This window comes from Plecotus auritus (assembly GCF_963455305.1).
Source record: "Plecotus auritus genome assembly, chromosome: 7".
In the NCBI taxonomy this organism is placed as follows: domain Eukaryota; kingdom Metazoa; phylum Chordata; class Mammalia; order Chiroptera; family Vespertilionidae; genus Plecotus; species Plecotus auritus.
The window spans coordinates 9,793,624-9,812,458 of NC_137774.1; the positions used below are offsets into that span (position 1 = coordinate 9,793,624).

The 18,835-nt window shown below is 57.2% G+C and overlaps 1 protein-coding gene across 1 annotated transcript; it reads left to right on the forward strand.

Annotated features, from left to right (window-relative positions):
• The first annotated feature begins 4,035 nt into the window (after positions 1–4,035).
• Positions 4,036–17,887, forward strand: STAC2 (SH3 and cysteine rich domain 2). The gene is made up of 11 exons (XM_080678636.1): positions 4,036–4,551; positions 11,821–12,127; positions 12,492–12,589; positions 12,743–12,833; positions 13,855–13,967; positions 14,058–14,130; positions 14,242–14,303; positions 14,773–14,870; positions 15,295–15,346; positions 15,713–15,850; positions 16,343–17,887. The coding sequence occupies exons 1-11, from the start codon at positions 4,462–4,464 to the stop codon at positions 16,445–16,447; spliced, it is 1,227 nt and encodes a 408-aa protein (XP_080534762.1). The 5' UTR covers positions 4,036–4,461; the 3' UTR covers positions 16,448–17,887.
• Positions 17,888–18,835: the final 948 nt, after the last annotated feature.

Sequence of the window (18,835 nt, forward strand, 5' to 3'; positions counted from 1 at the left end):
CCTTGGTAACAGATGCCTGTGGGTGGGTAGGGGAAATGGACTAGAGAAAGAAAGCAGTGGCTTCGGGACACTGTCAGAGGCATGGGAGGTGGGTAGGGGGCAAACTGATGCAGTGCCTAGGGAGGGGCTGCCAGGGGCTCTGACCCGCCCCACCATGGCTGCGGTCAGCCTATGTCCCAGCCTCAAGGAAAAAAGAAACAGAATAGAAGGGGACATCTTCCTGGAAAGAGAGATTTTCTTCATGGAGGAAAGGGAAACATCCCCAACCCCTCTGTCCCCTCACACAGGAACAGGTCTCCTGGGCTTGGCAGGGGACAGGGAAGGGATTGCATATACTGGAGCCCAATCTGTTCCCCTCCAGGGAGCCTGGGGCACAGAGAGAGGGAACAGCTCACCCAGGGTGTATTAGGGACAATGCCACAAGCAGTGGGAGGGTGGCTCTATGCCAGTGTCCTGAGCTCCTGGGGTTGGTGGCAGCAGGGGGTGGAGGGGCCCTCCTCCAGCCCCTGGGGACCTGGCTGTCCCAGATGCCACAGACGGGAAGTGTGTCAGGCACTTGCGTAAGAGCCTTCTATATTTCCATAAAGTCGTAATTACTGAGGCCTGCCATGGGCCTTAGCTCATTAGAGTGGTATCTGCCTCTGGGCCCCAGGGTGGGCTGGCCGGCAGGGGGAGGTGGGGGAGACCGGACAAGGCCAGGCCACTCATGGTGTTCTCTGCATCCCCAGCCCCACGGGTCCCCCTTCCTCTCCCCAGCTAGGAGATGAGAACCCAGACTTGACCTCAACCATGATGGACTACCCCACCCCAGGTGTGCTGGTTCTAAAGCTAGAGGGAAAGGCCAGGTTTTTCAGCTTGGGCTGTCCTGGGCAATCCCTGGGGCCAGAGGCCGCAGCGGGAAGGGCTTGAGCTGAAGGTGTTTATGGGGAAAATAAGTCAGTCCTGTGGAAGGAGTAGCAACCCTCACATCAACGAATCTCAACCTCTTCCTGGAAGGATCCTGGGGGTCATTCAAGCCAAAGATTCTTAATCTTTTGGGGATCTTAGATTCTCTGAGGAGCAGATGAAAGCTCTGACTCTTCCCAGAAAGTGCTTATCCTCCAAATTTTACATAGTTTCAAGGGGTTCACGAACTTCCTAAAGCTTCCCTGCAAGCCCAAGGTTAAGAATTCTTAATAACAACAACTATTGCCCTGGCTGGTTTGGCTCAGTGGATAGAGCGTAGGCCTATGGACTAAAAGGTCCCGGGTTCGATTCTGGTCAAGGGCATGTACTTTGGTTGCGGGCACATCCCCAGTGGGAGGTGTGCAGGAGGCAGCTGATCGATGTTTCTCTCTCATCGATGTTTCTGACTCCCTATCCTTCTCCCTTCCTCTCTGTAAAAAATCAATAAAATATATTAAAAAAAATAACAACAACTATTATTGCCCCATTTTAATCCAACTCCCCATTTCAACCTATTCTAGTCCAATTCTGCCCATCTAAAAAGAAAGAAATGAAAGTCCCTCCAGAGAACAGCTCTCTGCCCCAAATCGAAGAACAGAAAAAAAAAAAGGGCAGACTGGGAAGAGGACCAGACTCTGAGTGTGCTGGACATTGTGCCCCAGGCAGATTTAAGTCATTGGCCATCCCTCGGTCCCGGGGCTCCTGAGAGCTCAGTGCCCACTCTCATTCAGGCAGTTCTCCCACCAAGAGGCACTCCAGTAGTTGTATTTTGACTTCTGGTCTAGGGGGTTCTTTTGAGAGTGTGACTGCCATTTATCCTCTCGTGGCACCTTGACCCTCGTTATTTCAGCCACCGCATCTGAGATGGGACAATGTTCCTCTTCCAGGAGAAGCTAGCCCGGTGCTCCGGCCCTGTCCCTGAGCTACTGCAGTAGGAGTTGTTGGCGCTGAGACAATGACTCAGACTTAGTGTATGAAAGGCTTCTCTGAAACACTTCCAGAAAGGACATCCAGAGGTCATGGCATCCAGCCCCCTGGCCTCCTCCATATTTGCCCCACCTCAGGCTTCTGGTGCCGAGACCAGATGGGTCCAGGACCCACCAACTTTCCTGGCTTTGCCTTGGTCACTGGTACCACTGAGGCCCCTGGGAATTCTTCCTCTTGTCTCATCAGAATCCTTTTCTGGGTTGACTCCCCCATGAAATAACAGGCTCCCAATGACTCAGGAAAGTGAGGGGAACGACGCTGTTTCTTCTCTCTGCTCAGGAAAAGCACTGGGAAGGAACAACGATCCCAAAAGAAATGCGAGGAGAAAATTAATTTCCCTGCTTGTCGTCCCTGGGCTAACTCATTCATTCTCCTAACACCGCACTGTGTCCATTTTGCTGATGGAGAAATCAAGGCTCTAAAGGGTTTAGTTACTCACCCCAGGTCACAGTTAGTTAGTGACTATACAGGTACTGGATTCTAAGGAACCCGGAGTTTCTGCTAGGTGGGAGAAACAGGGGTAGCTCCCCAGGATGTCTCTAAATGCAGAAGGCCTTGTTTGCTCTAGTCCAGAATAGATGGGGTGGGGGGAGGAGGCTGACAACTCTATCTCAGGGTGCTCCAAGCATTTCTACATCTCAGTTGTCCAGGGAGGGGATTTTGGGGTGCCCTGCGCTGGGCAAGAGGGAGGAGGGCAGCCCTCCGAGGAGATTTGGAGATGGCTGGTCATGAGTGGGCCTTTGGGGAGACTGGTTTAAGGACGGAGGCCAGGTTCTATTGCAGCTCCTTTCAGGAAAGCTAGCTCTCAGCGTCTGTGGCTGCAGTGGGTGGATCTGGAGGGGAGGGGACTAAGCCCCCACAATCACGAACCCTCACATCTGCCCTTGTCCTACTTCTGTCACTGGCAAGTAAATCTCTATTCTTGGACACAGTAACCTGAGCGGTTCTCCAATGGTGAGCTCATCCTTGGGAGGACAGAGATCGCATGGATGGCTATGTGCATGGGCAGACACAGGGTTCAGCCCCTCCTCCAGGGCTGCCATAAAGGCAGTACCTTCTTGAGGTCCCCCCGCCCCCATCTTATCACCCACAGCAGATGAGGAGGAAGGAGACTTAGACCCAGAAGTCTATCCACCCCCAACCAGGAAAGAAGTCTCTCATCTCCCAATTTACCTCTCTTTCCTTGGACTGGCCAAGAGATGAAGCTAGACCTTTTGGTCAGGATGGGAGGTGAGGGAGGAGGACTTGGGGAAATGGAAGGCACACACACACACACACACACACACACACACACACATACACACCCATGCATTAGAAGAGATACCTTCAGACAAGTGGGCAGAAGACACCTTGGAGGGCAAGAACCTGCTTGCCCCTCCACCGTTCCCTACCCCCCTGATCTAACTCCATCTGTGGCAGGTTCTGTAGGAGGGGGCGTGTCCTGGAGAAGGTTAGAGGACCTCAGGTGCTGGGACTGAGGCCACTTCTCTCTTTTCTGCTGAAGTCCAGACAAGACTGGAAAGTGACACACTGTCCAGCTTTTCATCCACAAAAAAGCAGTTTGTCAGGCCTGGCCTTTGACACATGATGTTAAGTTGTCCCTTCTCTGCTTAAGGAAATTACTACCTCACAGTCCAGGGGTACGTGTGTTTGGGGAGCGTCTCTTCAGGGCAGAGACACCCAGGTACTGAATGGGGCAGAAGGGTCCCCATTCTTCCTCCACCCCTATCAGGAAGTCCTCATTTGGATTCTACTCTCGGCTATCCTTCTGCAGATGTAACCTACTTCTATTCCCCACTCCACCCCCCAACCTTATTCAGACTCTAATATGACCTCTGGAGCCATCTCTCAACCTTGTCACGCCACCCATTCCAGGTTTTTCAATGTAAAACGGCCCCCTCCACTTCTCTTCCTTCCAAGCCCCTCCCCATCTTGTCGAGCCCTCCCAGGCTCCGCCCCCTTCGCCCTCGTTGCCACCGCGGTAGCCAATAGCGGAGAAGCTTATTTGCATAGCGGCGCGGGGGAGCGGCGGAGGGAAGGGGGAGGAACCACGCGACCTCCTAAATCAAAGTTGGGAGGCGAGGACTGGGCGGAGGGGGCCTCGGGGTGCGGGGCTGGGGCCCGCGGGGAGGAGGGGGAAGATGGGGGGCGGGCTCAGAGGGCGGCGGAGGTGGCCGGACCAGGACAGCTCCACGGCTCCCTCCCTCAGCTCATCCCCGCGTCCCCACTTCCCTCCTCCCCTGACTCCGAGCAGCATCCTCTGCGGACCCTCGGTCCTCACTCCCGGGGTCGTCGCGCTCCCATCGCTCCGTGTAATTACCACCCCTCCCCGGCCAACCCGGGAACTTTCTCCGCCCGCGCACGGGAGTGAGGGGTTGCTTTGTCTGGGCGGGTTTTTCCTGGGGTTCATTGGGTGGCAGTCTTCGGAGAAGGGCGTCAGGGTCCCAGAGAGACGCCCGCCCCCCGCAGCCTGCCCCCCACCGGGAGGACCGTCGGGTCTCGGCATCCTCGCGGCCCTTCTCCCCAACCATGACTGAAATGAGCGAGAAGGAGAGTGAACCGGATGACGCGGCCACCCACACCGCCCCGGGGACCGTGTCCGTCCTCCAAGAAACCAAGGTAACTCGGGAGGCGCGAGGCCTGGACCCCTCCCTGTCCGATGCGACCCCGGGCCGGACGCCCTGCTCCGGCCTCGGCCGCCACTACGGGTTCGGCTGCCCTGGGGTCACAATATCCGGGCAGGTGTGATTCTTAAGGCTCCGCGCGGGGGAGTGGGTTCGCGACGGCGGGCCACCCGGAGCCCCCATCACACAGGCACGACACGCCCTTGCGCGCGTGATGAGCAGACGCACCCCCAGACCCTCCAGGGAGCTGACAACTCGGCTCTGTTGGAGGGAATCGGCGCAGCGCAGGCGGAGGGAGTGTGTGGCCGTGTGTAGCGGGTGTACGCGCCGGTGTGCTGCGTGCGAGGCGCATCCCTGTGGAGTCCGCCAGGTCTCGGGGTGCAGCTCAGCCTGTCCCTCTCTCTGCCTGTGTCTCTCTGAACATGTCTACAACCTGGCTGTCTCTGTCTCGGTATCTCTCTGGGCGCGTCTCTCCCGCGTTCCTGGGGCTTCTCTGCGTGTTTATCTCTGAGTCTCTCCGACCCGCCGCAGTCCTGCATTCCCCCCTCCCAACCGGGTTAGTCTGGGGACGCGAGGCCGCGGCCCAGGGGTGCGCAGCGTCCGAGTCCACGCCGGGGGCTGCGGCAGCGCGGGCCAACGCGGGCGGGGACGAGGGGGCTGTGGTGGCGGCTCCACGGGGCTGCTCTCCCCCCACCACCCCGGGATCTGGACGAGGGTGGGGTGGGATAAGGCGGGTAACAAGCAAAAAAGAGAAGTCATCGTAATTAATGAATGTCATAATTAACCCTAATTATGTATGATCGTTACTCCTGCGGGAGTCACAGTGAATAAATTATTTCCCAGTGAAGTCAGGCGGAGCCCAGACTCCTGGCGCTGAAGGGGGTGAGGGCGTCGCTCACATTCAACGCACACCACCCCCCACCCCCATCCCTCTTCTAATCTGTCTGCTCCCTTCCCAAAGTTCTAGGTGCTCTCAACTGACCCGCAAGAAGTTCTGCGGGAAGCAACCTGAGCTGGCCTGGGCATGGGGAGAGAAGAAGCTCTGCCCCATTTCCAGACTTCAGGCCAAGACCTCCTCTCTCCCTTCCGCCCCGTATTTTGTTTCCACCCTGCTCCTGTTACCCAGATGAGGAAGGCAGTGAGGACCAGAAATAGATGGGGTCTTTGGCTCCCCCTGGTATCTCTAATTCATCTAGAGTTCTCTCCAATGCCCATCTTCCTCCTCATTCTGTCTTGACCCCTCCCCCGCCCCAAGATATAAGGTTAATTCAAGGTCAAGGTCATCAAGGGAGTGACCAGGGGGAGGTGAGTAAAGCCACAGTGGAGTCTGGCTGAGGCACCCCAGGAAGCTCCCTATCCCTAAACCAGAGGGACCCAGTGGGGCTTCATGTCCAAGTCTTCAGATATACGTTTTTTAAATTCTTTGTTTTTGTTTTTTATCAGATATACATTTGACCTTCTCCTGGCCCCTTCTGAGAATGAGACCCTGGGCTCTCAGACCACAGAATTAACTCCCGCTCAGAAAGTCAAGTGTCTACTGGGAAAGGAAAGAGATGTGGGGCAGGAGGCTAGTGCTTGGAATATTTGTGACAGCTTCTTTCCAGCAGAGGGTCCCAGGAGCTGAGCCCCATCCCGAGGTCCAAGGCCTCTGACCTTCTCAGTTGCCTCTAGTCACCCTGGACAGACATCCCCCTCCTTGCTTCCCAGGGACTAGGGGGTCTGCTTCCCACACCAAGGCCCGGCAGCTCTGCCCCTTCCTTAAGAGCTCCCCACAAGCATGCAGGAGTGAACGCAGACAGGAGCCCTGGGCAGTGCTGCCTCAGCAGTCAGCGGGCTGCAAGCTCAGCTGTATGGGGAGGGGGAGGCCTGTGCCTGGCAGGTTTGCACTGCCCTCCTCCCAGCCCAAGGACCCTCCAATGCCAGTCACCTCTGGGCCTGAGCCTCGGCTATCCCAGGAACAGGGGGGGGAGGTAGAGTGCACATTTGGCCTGGCAGCTCTGTGCCTTGGCGCCCTTCCCCTATGCCACCCCCTTGTGAAGGACTCAGCCATAACTCAATAATAACATGCTGGGCTGGGGGTCAGGAGGGCAGAGGTGGGCAGAGAGAGAATAATTCAGGACCCTTGCCAGCCTCCTTCCATTCTCCTCCCCCAACCTGTCTCAAAGAAACTTCTATCTCCAGATTGTAGCAGTGGGGGAGAGGAAGGAAAGAGGGTTGGTTGCTGCCCACCCAGCTCAGTTCGAGACAGGTACAACAGAGGGGGCTGGTACCCACCAGACAGTGAAGCCAACATTCCAGGCTTATCTATCAGTGTTTGGGCCCCCTGGGCATTTCTTGCCAAATCCATCCTTCTGCCCACCCTACAGTTGGGTCTCACCCCTGCATCCAAGCTACTCAGCCACCTTCCTTGTGTCAGCATCTCCTTTTCTGGGTCCCCATCCCATGCTACGACATAGGGTCCGCAATCACCCCCTTTGGTGCCATCTTTGGGAAGACCCTGCCATGCCAGCTCTGCCATCTGAGTCAGCTTGTGCCAAGTCCACCAACATCCACTGCCAGCTGCTTAGTGCCCTTTCAGGAGCTGGCAGGAAGTGATGAGGTACAACAGGAAATTGAGAAGAGAAGGGAGCATCAAGGGCAGGGGTGGGGAACCTTTCTTCTACCAAGGGCCATTTGGATATTTATAACATCATTCATGGGCCACACAACATTATCAACTTAAAAATTAGCCTGCTCTATTTGGTCAAACATGCAATTAACTCACCCCTAATGCCTTGGCAGGGCCAGACCAAGTGATTTTGCAGGCCTTATATGGCCCGTGGACCTGACATTCCCACCCCTGGCCTGGGGTATGGGGAAAGTGGGGAGGAATTCAGAAGAACAGGGCTGGTGGTTCAGGCTCCAAGCCAGACATGCTCCAGGTGCATTGGCATGGAACAGGATCCAAGAGAAGGTCCAGCTCACCAGGGTACATGGCAACTTCTCCCCATGCCATGGAATGGGTCCTGGAATGGTGCAGGCACCAAAAAGGTAGCTGATGGGGAGATGGGGAAAGATCATCTCTGGGAACTAGGAGCCCCAGGAATGGGAATACTTGGCCAGGCTGGGCCAAAATGACACCATGTAGCCAAGCCGGATGTCTCTGGAGTGAGCAGGCATCAAGCCATTTGCCAGCGGTGATGCTTCCTGCCCTCCAACCACAGCTCTTGACATCTGCCAGCCTCCCCAGGTGGTATCTGGGGCCCACGCTGAGCCAGTGAGTTTCAGACAGAGTTGGGGTTGCCCTGGTGCTGGGGAACATTTTGTTCCCGAGGCCTCTGGAACCCTAAGAGGTGGTTCGTGGCTCCGAGGCCAGGTGGAAAGGAGAATAGGGAGGATTGTTATAGTAATCCTGTGAGGTTGCTATGAAAATAATGGCCTTGGGAGGGGGACATGATTGATGTCTTAAACCAGTGGTCGGCAAACTCATTAGTCAACAGAGCCAGATATCAACAGTACAACGATTGAAATTTCTTTTGAGAGCCAAATTTTTTTAAAATATTTTTATTGATTTCAGAGAGGAAGGGAGAGGGAGAGAGAGATAGAAACATCAATGATAAGAGAGAATCATTGATCGGCTGCCTCCTGCACGCCCCCTACTGGGGATAGAGCCTACAACCCAGGCATGTGCCCTTGGCGGGAATCGAACCTGGGACCCTTCAGTCCGCAGGCCGATGCTTATCCACTGAGCCAAACCAGCCAGGGCGAGCCAAATTTTTTAAACTTAAACTATATAGCTAGGTACATTGTTATTAACTTAATTAGGGTACTCCTAAGCTGGCCTTGGCTAAAAACTCAAGGGGCCAAAGAGCCGCATGTGGCTCGCGAGCCACAGTTTGCCGACCACTGCCTTAAACTATTTGAAGGACTGATATGTGTGAGAGCCTAGCCCTTTCTGGAGCCAAGGGAGGAACAGGGGCCCGTAGGCAAAAGTGGCAGGAGGCAGGTTTCAGCTCTGTATAGGGAAGCACTGTCCAGTGATGGCAGCTGCCCAAAGATGGAGTGTCTGTCCCAAGAGAGGGTGTGCTTCCTGTCACAGAGGTGACCAACACAGTCAGACAACCCTTCTGAGGGGACGTGCAGGGCCGTCAGGTAGGGACTGCTCTACAGAGCCAGTCTTTCAAGTCCCTTCTAACCTAAGTTGTATTACTGGCCTGTAGACAAGCCCATGGAGCAACTGAGGGGCAGCGGTGAGGGCCAGGCAGGGCACAGAGCGGCAGGAGGCTCCTGCTCACGTGGGCTCAACAGCTAAAGCCACTGGTTCGAGTCCTGGCTCTGCTACTTCCCAGCTGCGGACTCATGAGTAAGTGCCTTCACCCCGATGAGACTCAGTTCCTCATCTGAAAGGGGGGTCATTGTCACCACCTCAGAGGGTAGTGCCAGGGTTAATGAGATGTTGCAGAAAAAGTGCTAACTCACTCCCAGCTCACTGACAATGACAGCCCCTTATAGCTATAAGTTCATGTTTTTGCTTTTTGGACCCAGAGCCTTGCATTACTTAGAGAGCATTCAGTCCTCCCTCTTTCCTCTTGGATGTGGGGGAAATGAGGCTTGGAGAGAGGAAAGGAAGTGACTTGCCTTTAGACAGCAGGTTTAGTTCTGCCCCCACCCCCAGCACAGACTTCCAGAGACCTCGTGTGTTCTATGTCCACCGCCTGTGGGCAGTGATGGGTTCACTTGCCCCCCTGGGCCTGTGAAAGCCCCCAGAGCCACATTTGGCCCATAGATCACATTCGTGTTCTAATTCTTTGTCCCTCTGGCCCTCCACCTCTGCCTCAGCACGCAGGCATCCAGGGCCTGGGGCCCCGATTCTCACAGGCACACAAAGGAGCCCACAGTGCGGTCCAGGAAGCTGCATTTGGAAGGAGCCAGACACCCCAGGGTTCTGGCTTCACAGCTGGCAGTGGCACACCAGGCCTACCTTGTGCCCAGACATCTCCCTCTCCACTCCCCTCATCCGTCTTGCTGCCTGCTGACCTCCCCAGGGCTGGAGGGGCCACCACTTCCATCCTCTTGGCACCACTGCCAGGCTGGCTGCCATGGCACACAGGCTGCCTGGTGTGCCAGCTGGGAACCCTGGCCAAGTCTTCCTGTCTGAAGCCAGACTTCTGGCCCCCTTTTTCTATTCCTGGTGGAAAGGAGTAGGCAGGGGTACGGGGGCTCTCAACAGGAGGGGAATGGGGCAAGGATCTGGATAGAGAAGATTCCAGGTCTCGCTCTGGGCAGACTCAGGAATGGTACGTTAGGGCGAGCAGTGGAAATAACCCTGGCCTCACTGCAGGATCCACTCTGCACTCCAAATGGGCTCCATTTAGGATTCCAGCCACTTGCTCATTTATTCAGCAAACATTGACCGAGCAGCTACTATGTGTGCAGGCCCTGTGTCGAGATGTGAAGCATCTGCCCCTGCCCTTGGCTGGCTCACGGACTCTTGGGAGAATGAGAAGTGAATAACAACATAAACCTGATTGGAGCTATAATGGACGTCAGCGTTGGGTGCGCTGGGCCCCAGAGGAGGGAGTGGTTCCACTAAATGGAATTCCTGCAGAAGAGACAGCTTCCCGGAAGAGGAAGAGTCACTGGAAATCCTGAAGGATAAAGAGGGTATTAATTGGATGAGGAGAAAAGAGGACAAATAAGTCCATAGCTCAGGGGCATAAAGCACGGATAAGTCCAAGTCCTTAGGCCTGGGTGGTAGGCAGAAGGCACGGGTTGGAAAGGCAGGTTTGCCCAAGTTGCAGAGTCTCATGTCTGGAGCAAGGGCTTTTGCTGGGTCCTGAGGAGCCATGAAAAGTTTTGTTTTTGGTTTTTAAAGATATATTATTATTGATTTCAGAGAGGAAGTGAGAGGGAGAGAGAGATAGAGACATCAATGATGAGAATCATTGATTGGCTGCCTCCTGCACACCCCCTACTGGGGATCGAGCCCGCAACCCTGGCATGTGCCCTTGGCCGGAATCAAACCTGGGACCCTTCAGTTCACAGGCAGAGGCTCTATCCACTGAGCCAAACTGGCTAGGGCCATGAAAAGATTTTAGCAAGGTCAGGGATCACCTCCCTGTATGGAAAGCAGATGGAGGCAGCCCGGCTGGTGTGGCTCAGTGGTTGAGAATAGACCCATGAACCAGGAGGTCATGGTTGATTCCTGGTCAGGGCACATGCCCAGGTTGTGGGCTCAATCCCCATTAGGAGGCCTGCAGGAGGCAGCCGATCAATGATTCTCTCTCATCATTGATGTTTCTATCTCTCTCTCCCTCTCCCTTCCTCTCTCTCAAATCAATAAAAAACATTTTATATATAAAATGTTTATATATATATATCTCACAGGGAGAGCCTCAGAGGGTAGTGCCAGCTCCCGAATGTTCTAGAATCTTAGTCCTAGTGAGGGGTCAAGGATGCCACAGGTTTCTGCATGGGCTCCAACTACATATACATATATAGAAAGCAGGTAGAGGCAAAGGGTTGTGGCCTCAGTCAGACTGGGGGTGCTGTGGCCTGAATTAGGGCAGGGCTGTGCAAGTGATGAGGTGATTGTAGGGGACAGGCTGGAGAGGTGTTTTAGAGGGGAAATCAGCCCTGAGGATGAGGGTTCAGGATGACCACTCCCACCCTGTTCAAGAACACAGGTGGACAACTGGGACCTGGTGTGTTTTGTTTGACCCCCAAAGTATTTTTTAACTCAAGTAAACGGTATGCCCGTACCATGAAACCCTGTGTAGCCATAAAAAAGAATGATGGATCTCTTTAAGCATTGGTATGGAATGATTTCCAAGATTTACTGTTAAGCGAAAAAAAGCAAGGTACAGGAAAAATAGTATACTACCATTTCTGCAAAGGAAAATAAAATGAAACTTTTTAAATGTGTTTCTCTTCAATGTCCCATAAAAGTCTAGATTCCTTTTGAACATTGAAAAACCTGACAATCCTGGGTGGCCTCCCTTGGCTGGAGGACACCAGCAGCGGCTCCCTAGCTGTTCAGTCCCCACGTCCCCACCACTCCTCATTATGCGCCTGCCCAGCCGGAACTCCTTTGCTCAGGGAGGTTACTGTAGGCATCTGGGGTTGTGACCCACCTTCTGGAACCTGGCAGCCCTTCTCTTCACCTTCATCTCACCTCTGGCCCTCAGCCTTCAGCTGCCGCGGACCAGCAGAGCTATCCTGGGGGGAGGGGGCCGGGGGCAGCACCTTCTTGGGTTTCCACTCACAGTCCCTCTTCCTCTCTCAGCTCCAGCGGTTCAAGCGCTCGCTTTCCCTCAAGACCATCCTCCGAAGTAAGAGCGTGGAGAACTTCTTCCTCCGCTCAGGCTCTGAGCTCAAGTGCCCCACCGAGGTGCTGCTGACACCGCCAACCCCGCTGCCCCCTTCCTCCCCACCACGGGCATCCACAGAGAGGGGCCTGCCCACCCCGGCCCCCTCCCCCTGCCCAGTCCCACGTCCCCTGGCATCTCTCAAACCGGTGAGGCTGCACAGCTTCCAGGAACATGTCTTCAAGCGAGCCAACCCCTGTGAGCTGTGCCACCAGTTCATTGTAGGTGGGTGCCTGAGGCGGGCAAGGTGATGGGCCAGGGTGGGCATGGGGACTGGCTTAGGGAACTTCCTGAGAGTCATGGCTCCCAGTTCTAACTGTGCCCCTCATCCTGGGCAGACAAATGAGCACTCTTGGGGTGGGGGTTGCCCAGTCTTGCTGTGTTTACTAACAACTCAGGCTTCAGTTCCAGTTCACACCCTGACTGGACGAGGGGTAGATGCTAGTCCCGGAGACTGGTCCCCTACCCTGTCCCCACCCCCTAACCTGCCTCCTTTGCTCCATTGCCCATGGACCATGAAGTTCATGGTCCATAAGGAAGCTAGACATGGGTGTGGCCTCTCTTTTTTCTGAACCCAAATTCTTCCCAGGAAACTCCAAGCAGGGCTTGCGGTGTAAGACATGCAAAGTCAGTGTCCACCTCTGGTGCTCCGAGGAGATCTCCCACCAGCAATGCCCAGTCAAGACGGTGAGTGGAGGTGGCTGGCGGAGAGCCCCCAGAACCAGCATGTGGGGGGATGAGTACCCCTCAAGGCTGGTTCCCCATGTGGAGTTGAGGAAGATCAATTACTCCATGGGCCATGACATCCTCATGCCCTCTCTCTGCCCCCTCTTGCCGTAGTCTTCCTCCTTCCGTCGCAACTTCAGCTCCCCCCTCCTGGTGCATGAGCCGCCACCAGCCTGTGCCACAAGCAGAGAGTCCCCACCCACTGGTGAGTATCCTTGCTGCTCCTGATCCCACTGTGGGGTGTTGAGAAACCCATGCATTCCTCATATGGACACCTGTGTCACACTGCTACCACTTCCCTTCTGTGGGTGCTCCTGTCCTGAATGTAGGGTTCCTTCATTCACTCATCCTTCAACAAAAACTTTACTGAGCACCTACTAAGTGCCAGACATTGTGCCAGCCACAGGGACATAGCAGTAAAGAAGATGAAGTTCATGGTCCATAAGGAAGCTGGACATGAAATAGATAATCACACCAATTATCCATTAACCATCATTCAGATGAATGCCTAAAACAAGGATAGGAAATAAGGAGAGGAGAAAGCAGCCACCGTCCTCAACCATGGAGACTGGGAAAGGCATCCCGGAGAAGTGAAGGGTGGGGAGTTAGTCCACTGAGGCTCTGGGGAAGGCGAGTGTGGGCAGAGGGTGTGACCTGAGGCGGGAAGGGGCAGTTAAAGAGAGGACAACATGGCTGGGACTCAGGGAGTGAGAGTGAGAGGGTGTGACAGGACCATGGGCCCAGGGCCTTAGGGTCCATTTTATGATTGTTCTTTGGACTTTATTCTAAGGACAATTTTTGTGTTTTTACAAGAGCATTCTGGCTGCTGTGTGGATTGGAGGGGCCGGAGTGGAAGCAGAGAGAGTAGTTGGAAGGTTGTGATGGCTGCCAAGAGAGAGTTTGGGAGCTTGGAGCAGACTGGTAGCGGTGGAGATGGAGGGAAGTGGGCAGATTCTAGAACATTCGGGAGGTAGGACTAGGTGACGGAGTGATATGGGCAGTGAGGAGAGTGAGGGGTCAAGGATGCCACAGGTTTCTGCGTGGGCTCCATGGAAGGACCTGGGCTCTCCCTGTGATGAGGGAGAATGGGGAGGGCAGATGAGGGGAGACCAGACTTTGGCCTCCAGGATGCTGAGCGGTGGGGCAGCCAGGGCTGAGATCCAGGGCTTCAGGGCTGAGCGAGGCTGGCAGCTGGGTGCCTGGCCTTGAGGGTGGATCCTTGGCAGGCGCCAGCGGGAAGGTGGACCCCATCTACGAGACCCTACGCTATGGCACCTCCTTGGCACTGATGAACCGCTCCAGCTTCAGCAGCACCTCTGAGTCCCCCACACGGAGCCTGGTATGGTGGGCACCAGAGGGGAGCCTCGGGGGCAGGGGTCTCTGAGGATGAGGGTCCAGGGGCTGAACCCTTCCCTCCTTCTGTCCCCAGAGTGAGCGGGAGGAGCTGATTGAGGATGGGGAAAGCAGCATCCGAAGCTCTGAGGAGGGCCCTGGCGACAATGGTGAGTGGAGGTTAAGGACCAGGGGCAGGAAGGGATCACAGTGCCCAGTGCGGTGGCTTCCTGCTGCCTCACACCCTGTCTCCTGCCCCCTCCCGCCCCTGGCATCTGCAGTGTTCACACCCCCGGCAGAGAGCGAAGGGTCGGTACCAGAGGAGAAGAGCCCTGGACAGCAGGTGAGGTGATGCTGGCGCCAGCCCCAGTAGGCCAGGTGGGAAAGGAATGTCACTTCTCCTTGTCACTGACCCACGGGTGGGTGAGAACAGGGGAGTGGAAGTATCACTGCTCCATCATTTATTCTCAGCCTACCGTCTACAGGGGTGGGCGATGCTAGGGGGAGTGGTCACAGGAGGCAGGCGTATTACCCCTCCCACCACTGACCCAATGCCTATTGCTCCCACTCCTGTTTCCACAAGGGTGGGCAGTTTCAGGGTGCAGAAGGCAGCAGAGTATCCCCCTTCTCCATCCTGGCCCAGTCCCCGCTGGGGTGTGTGAGCACAACAGATAGGAGAGGCTGACCTCTCCTTATCCTTGACCCAGGAGCCTTGGGTCCCACCTCCCAGCCCCCAGGTAGCAAGGCCAAGGCCAGTAGGGGGAGTGACGAGTGTATGGCCCTCCCATCACTGACCCAGAGCTCTCCCACAGCCCCCCAAGCACCCGCTGCGGAAGGACGTGGGCCCCATGTACTCCTATGTCGCGCTCTACAAGTTCCTGCCCCAAGAAAACAACGACCTGGCTCTACAGTAAGTCCTCTTGGTCCCAGCCCCACCCGGTGGCCACCTGGCTCCGCCCTCAGGGCCCTGCACTCCCAGCCCTCGGGACAGTGTGAGGGGCCCTTCAGGAGCCTTCTCCTGCATACTGGAGGCTGCTGAGCCCAGAGAGGAGCGGAGCTGCCCCGGGTCCAAGAGGGACTTGGTGCTGATGGCATGGCTCCCGCCCCTGCGCCAGCTCTGTCCTGGCGAATGTCTGCTGTCCCTGCGGTCACACAGTGTCCTCCTGTTGAGGGCATCAGGAATCCGCCTTCAGCTGATTCCTTGACCCAGGAGCCTTGTGTCCCACTTCCCAGCCCCCAGGGGGCACGCAGGGGATCTGGGGTCCAGGACTGTGGGGATGCAGAGAGGGCAAGCCCACCCTGCCCCATATGCTGCCCCAGCTCTCTCCTCCCAGGCCTGGAGATCGGATCATGCTGGTGGATGACTCTAACGAGGACTGGTGGAAGGTGACTTGGCAGGGTGGGAAACGGAGGGACCCTGGTAGGCATCTCATCAACCTCTGCCCCCAACGGGCACTGCCCCACCTTCTCTCCACTCCTCCTCCAGCCACTGGCTCTAGCCAAGCCTGGGACCAACCCTCAGACCTTGCTCTTGCTTTGACCACCCCCCCTGCCCCTCTTCCCCCCCCCTCCCCCGCCAAGCCGCCTCAGCTCTGTCCTTCTGCCCACCGAATACCCTTCCCAATGCAGAAGCCACCCGACTAGGGGCTTGAATACAGAGAACCCAGAATCTGGCATCGGCTCTAAGTGGTCACTGGGTCTAGAGAAAGCAGTGAGGGGTGGCACTGGTGCTCATGCCAGCCTCATCCCCAGGGCAAGATTGGCGACCGGGTTGGCTTCTTCCCAGCCAATTTTGTGCAGCGGGTGAGGCCAGGCGAGAATGTTTGGCGCTGCTGCCAACCCTTCTCCGGGAATAAAGAACAGGGCTACCTGAGCCTCAAGGAGAACCAGGTGAGTGCCTGGGCCCTGCAGCGGTTACAGGAGGTGGGACTGCAGGGCCCTCTAGTGCTCTCCTGCTGGGACTTGGGGTTGGTGGCCACAGGCAGGGGCTGAATTACATGAGAGACAGCTTTGGGGAGAAGAGGAGCACTGGATTAGGAGTCCAGAGGCTTGGGTTTGAATGGTGGCTCTGCCTCTGGCTTGTGGTGTGACCGCAGACAAGTTCTTTTCCCTCTGTGATATGGGAGAGGGGCTGCGTTAGTTAGCCCAGCTGATCTCAGAGTCAGCCCCAAAGTGCTGCTCTGTGTCTGCTGATGTCCTGGTCTTGCTGCTGCACCCTGTACCCTCAGGGGATCTGCTCCTAGCACCCCAGCTCAGGTCTCCAGCCACATCTGATGCCAGTTTCCTCATTCCCTGGAGCGGGCCCCCTGGGAGCCATCAGCAGGACTCGGGGCCAGGGCTGCAGGCAGTGCCAGGCCTTAGCTCCATGTCTCTCTGGCTCAGATCTGTGTGGGCGTGGGCAGGAGCAAGGATGCTGACGGCTTCATCCGCGTCAGCAGCGGCAAGAAGCGAGGCCTGGTGCCAGCCGACGCCCTGACCGAGATCTGAGAGGAGCCAAGAGAACCCAGATGCCACCCCTGCCTGTGCCTGGCCCTCGCTTCTGGTCCCGGGAGGGGAGCAGGCATCTGCCCACACTCTTCCTCCCTCTGCCTCTCTCCTAGCGGCCATTCGCCATGGCTTGGGAGGCTTCTGCACTGAGGAAGGTTTAATTTCTTGGGTCCCAGGGTGTCCTGAAAGATGTGCTCCTCTGGGACTTGGGGGTGGGGGAGGAGGAGAGGATGGGGGGGATGGGGAAGCTCCAGGTAGGACCACCCTGTGCCCAGGCACCCCCAGTCCAGTTGCCTTGCTGAGTCCAGCCCTGAGGGGCATTCTTGGGGGAATGTCCCTGCTGCTTCTTCCCCCAGAGCCTCCCTGTGCTCACACCAGCTTTGCATGACTGACACTCCCTCTCCCACCCAGCCTCTGCTTGGGTCTAATTGTGTGCAGCCTGGCCACGCTGCCCTGGGGAAGTGAGTGCCTTCCCAGCCTCTCAGCCCTCGGCCCCAAAGTGCTGCTCTGTGTCCGGGGGATTCGGGGCTATGGGAGGGTCCTGAGTCCCTCTCCTGGTCTCACTGCCTCTGTCACTCAATCAATTCTCAGGAAAGTCTTGCAGGAACCTCTCCCATTACTTGAACTCTGGGCGGACAGAGGAGGGGAGGGCTGAGGGCTGAGGAGGATGTGGCAAATCAGAGACTGCCCCCTCGAGTAGCACAGGCACTACAGAGCAGCCGCACCCTACCCTTGCTCACGGGAAAATTCCTGAACACAGAAACCCCACTGAACATGGGCCTGCGCTTGGTCAAAACACCCCCATTTCATTGTCAGGACTCTAACAGCCCCCCAGCAGCAGGACCCACCAGCCAGGGGCGCCTGACCAGTGGCCCCAGGAGCCCCAGCCTCAGGGCTGACTTCCAACCGGCCCTTCCTCACCCCTCTCTCTGAGCTCTGCAGGGGGGCTGCCTTTGCTGGCTGTGTTGGCTCCCTCGTCCTGGACACAGAGCCCTGGGAGGGAGCGGCTGGGAAGGTGGGTCTTTGTTGGGCCACCAGGAAAGGAAGGGAGAAGGCACCCTGAGGGCGGGGTGGGCACCCACAAAGACAAACACTCCCTTGCAGGTTGCTTTCCTCTGGTGCCAATGTCCCTCTTCCCCCCCAGCTCAGAGCCTCCTCTAGTGTCCTTGATCGTGCCAGCTGATGCCACCCCCATCCTGGGCACAGTCATGCCCTCCCCTGCGGTGGGAGGGACACATTGTCTTACCCACTGGCCCCTGCCCCACTTCTCCCCCCGCCCCCCGCGGAGGGGGACTCAAGCCACACTGCCCTGTTTGCTGCCATGAGGCCCCTCAGCAATATCCCAGGGGCGGCCCTTGCCCACTGTACATACGGCTGCATGACGGTCTGCCGGGGCGTCGCCGAGCCCCCAGGCCCCTAAGTAAACGTTCCTGGTCCCAACCTCTCTGCTCTGTGTATCTGCTTGGGAAAGGGGAGAAAAAGGGCAAGGAGTGGGATGGGGCTGCGCGTGCTGAGCGGAGGGAGGCCTGCAGGTGTTGCTCTCTGGGAGGGGTGTGGAGGCTGACACTGGAGGGGTCCCCAGGCCTCTTCACTCCCTTCCGCTGGAGCAGCCGAAGACGCGGGATCTGGGAGGTGTTTGAGAGAAGGGGCTGGGGAGAGTCGAAGCGGAGAAGAACGTGGAAAGGACCGAAAAGGGGGGGGGGGGGTAGGACACCAAGGTTTGTGGGATGCGGAGGGAGAGGGCGGGGCTGCGGCCACTTTCTGGTTCCTTGCGCACCTGGGTCGCGCAGGGGGCGGGCACACACCTCCCCGCGTCTGGACGCTTCCCGCCCACCCAGCGGGGCCCTCCAGGGCCAGGGCCTGCGGGGTTCAGTGTCCACCCGAGACCGGCCTCGCCCCCGCAGCCTCCCAAGTCCGAGGCACACACGTTGGCGGCTGGGACAGTCGCGGGCAGTGGGGCCCCGGGATGACTCAGTCGGGAGCCTGGCACGACGATCTCCGCCCACCTGCTCCGGCAGAGGAGCATCTGCCCCCTCCCCTGCCCCGCGGGCGTCCGCGTCACCGGGAGCGCGTCCTGCGCTATTTATAGGCAGAGGGGAGCCGGGAGGCAGCGGGAGGCGGGCTGTGGGGGTGCCGGGTCCCGGCGGTGCTGCGGTGCTGCAGGGCGGGGGGACTGCTCCTCCCCGTGGGCGCTCCCCTGCGTCTGCCTTCCAGCGCCCCGCCCCCAAAGCAAGGTAGGCCAGGTGGGACGAGGCCCTGCTTTCTTTGGGCCCCTTCACCCAAGGAAGGCCTCAGGGCTGGTTGGGAAGGAGGAGGAGGAGGATGGCCTCCTCTTCCGAGGACCCCTGATGGTGGGAGTGAAAAAAAGGGGTCACAAATCCAGTCCAA

Bases quoted from the DNA above. Each gene is read 5' to 3' on its own strand.
- STAC2 (XM_080678636.1), top strand. From the start codon at position 4,462: ATGACTGAAATGAGCGAGAAGGAGAGTGAACCGGATGACGCGGCCACC. The intron at 14,131-14,241 runs GTGAGTGGAGGT...TGGCATCTGCAG, and splicing joins GGAGGGCCCTGGCGACAATG to TGTTCACACCCCCGGCAGAG. The intron at 15,347-15,712 runs GTGACTTGGCAG...CCTCATCCCCAG, and splicing joins CTAACGAGGACTGGTGGAAG to GGCAAGATTGGCGACCGGGT.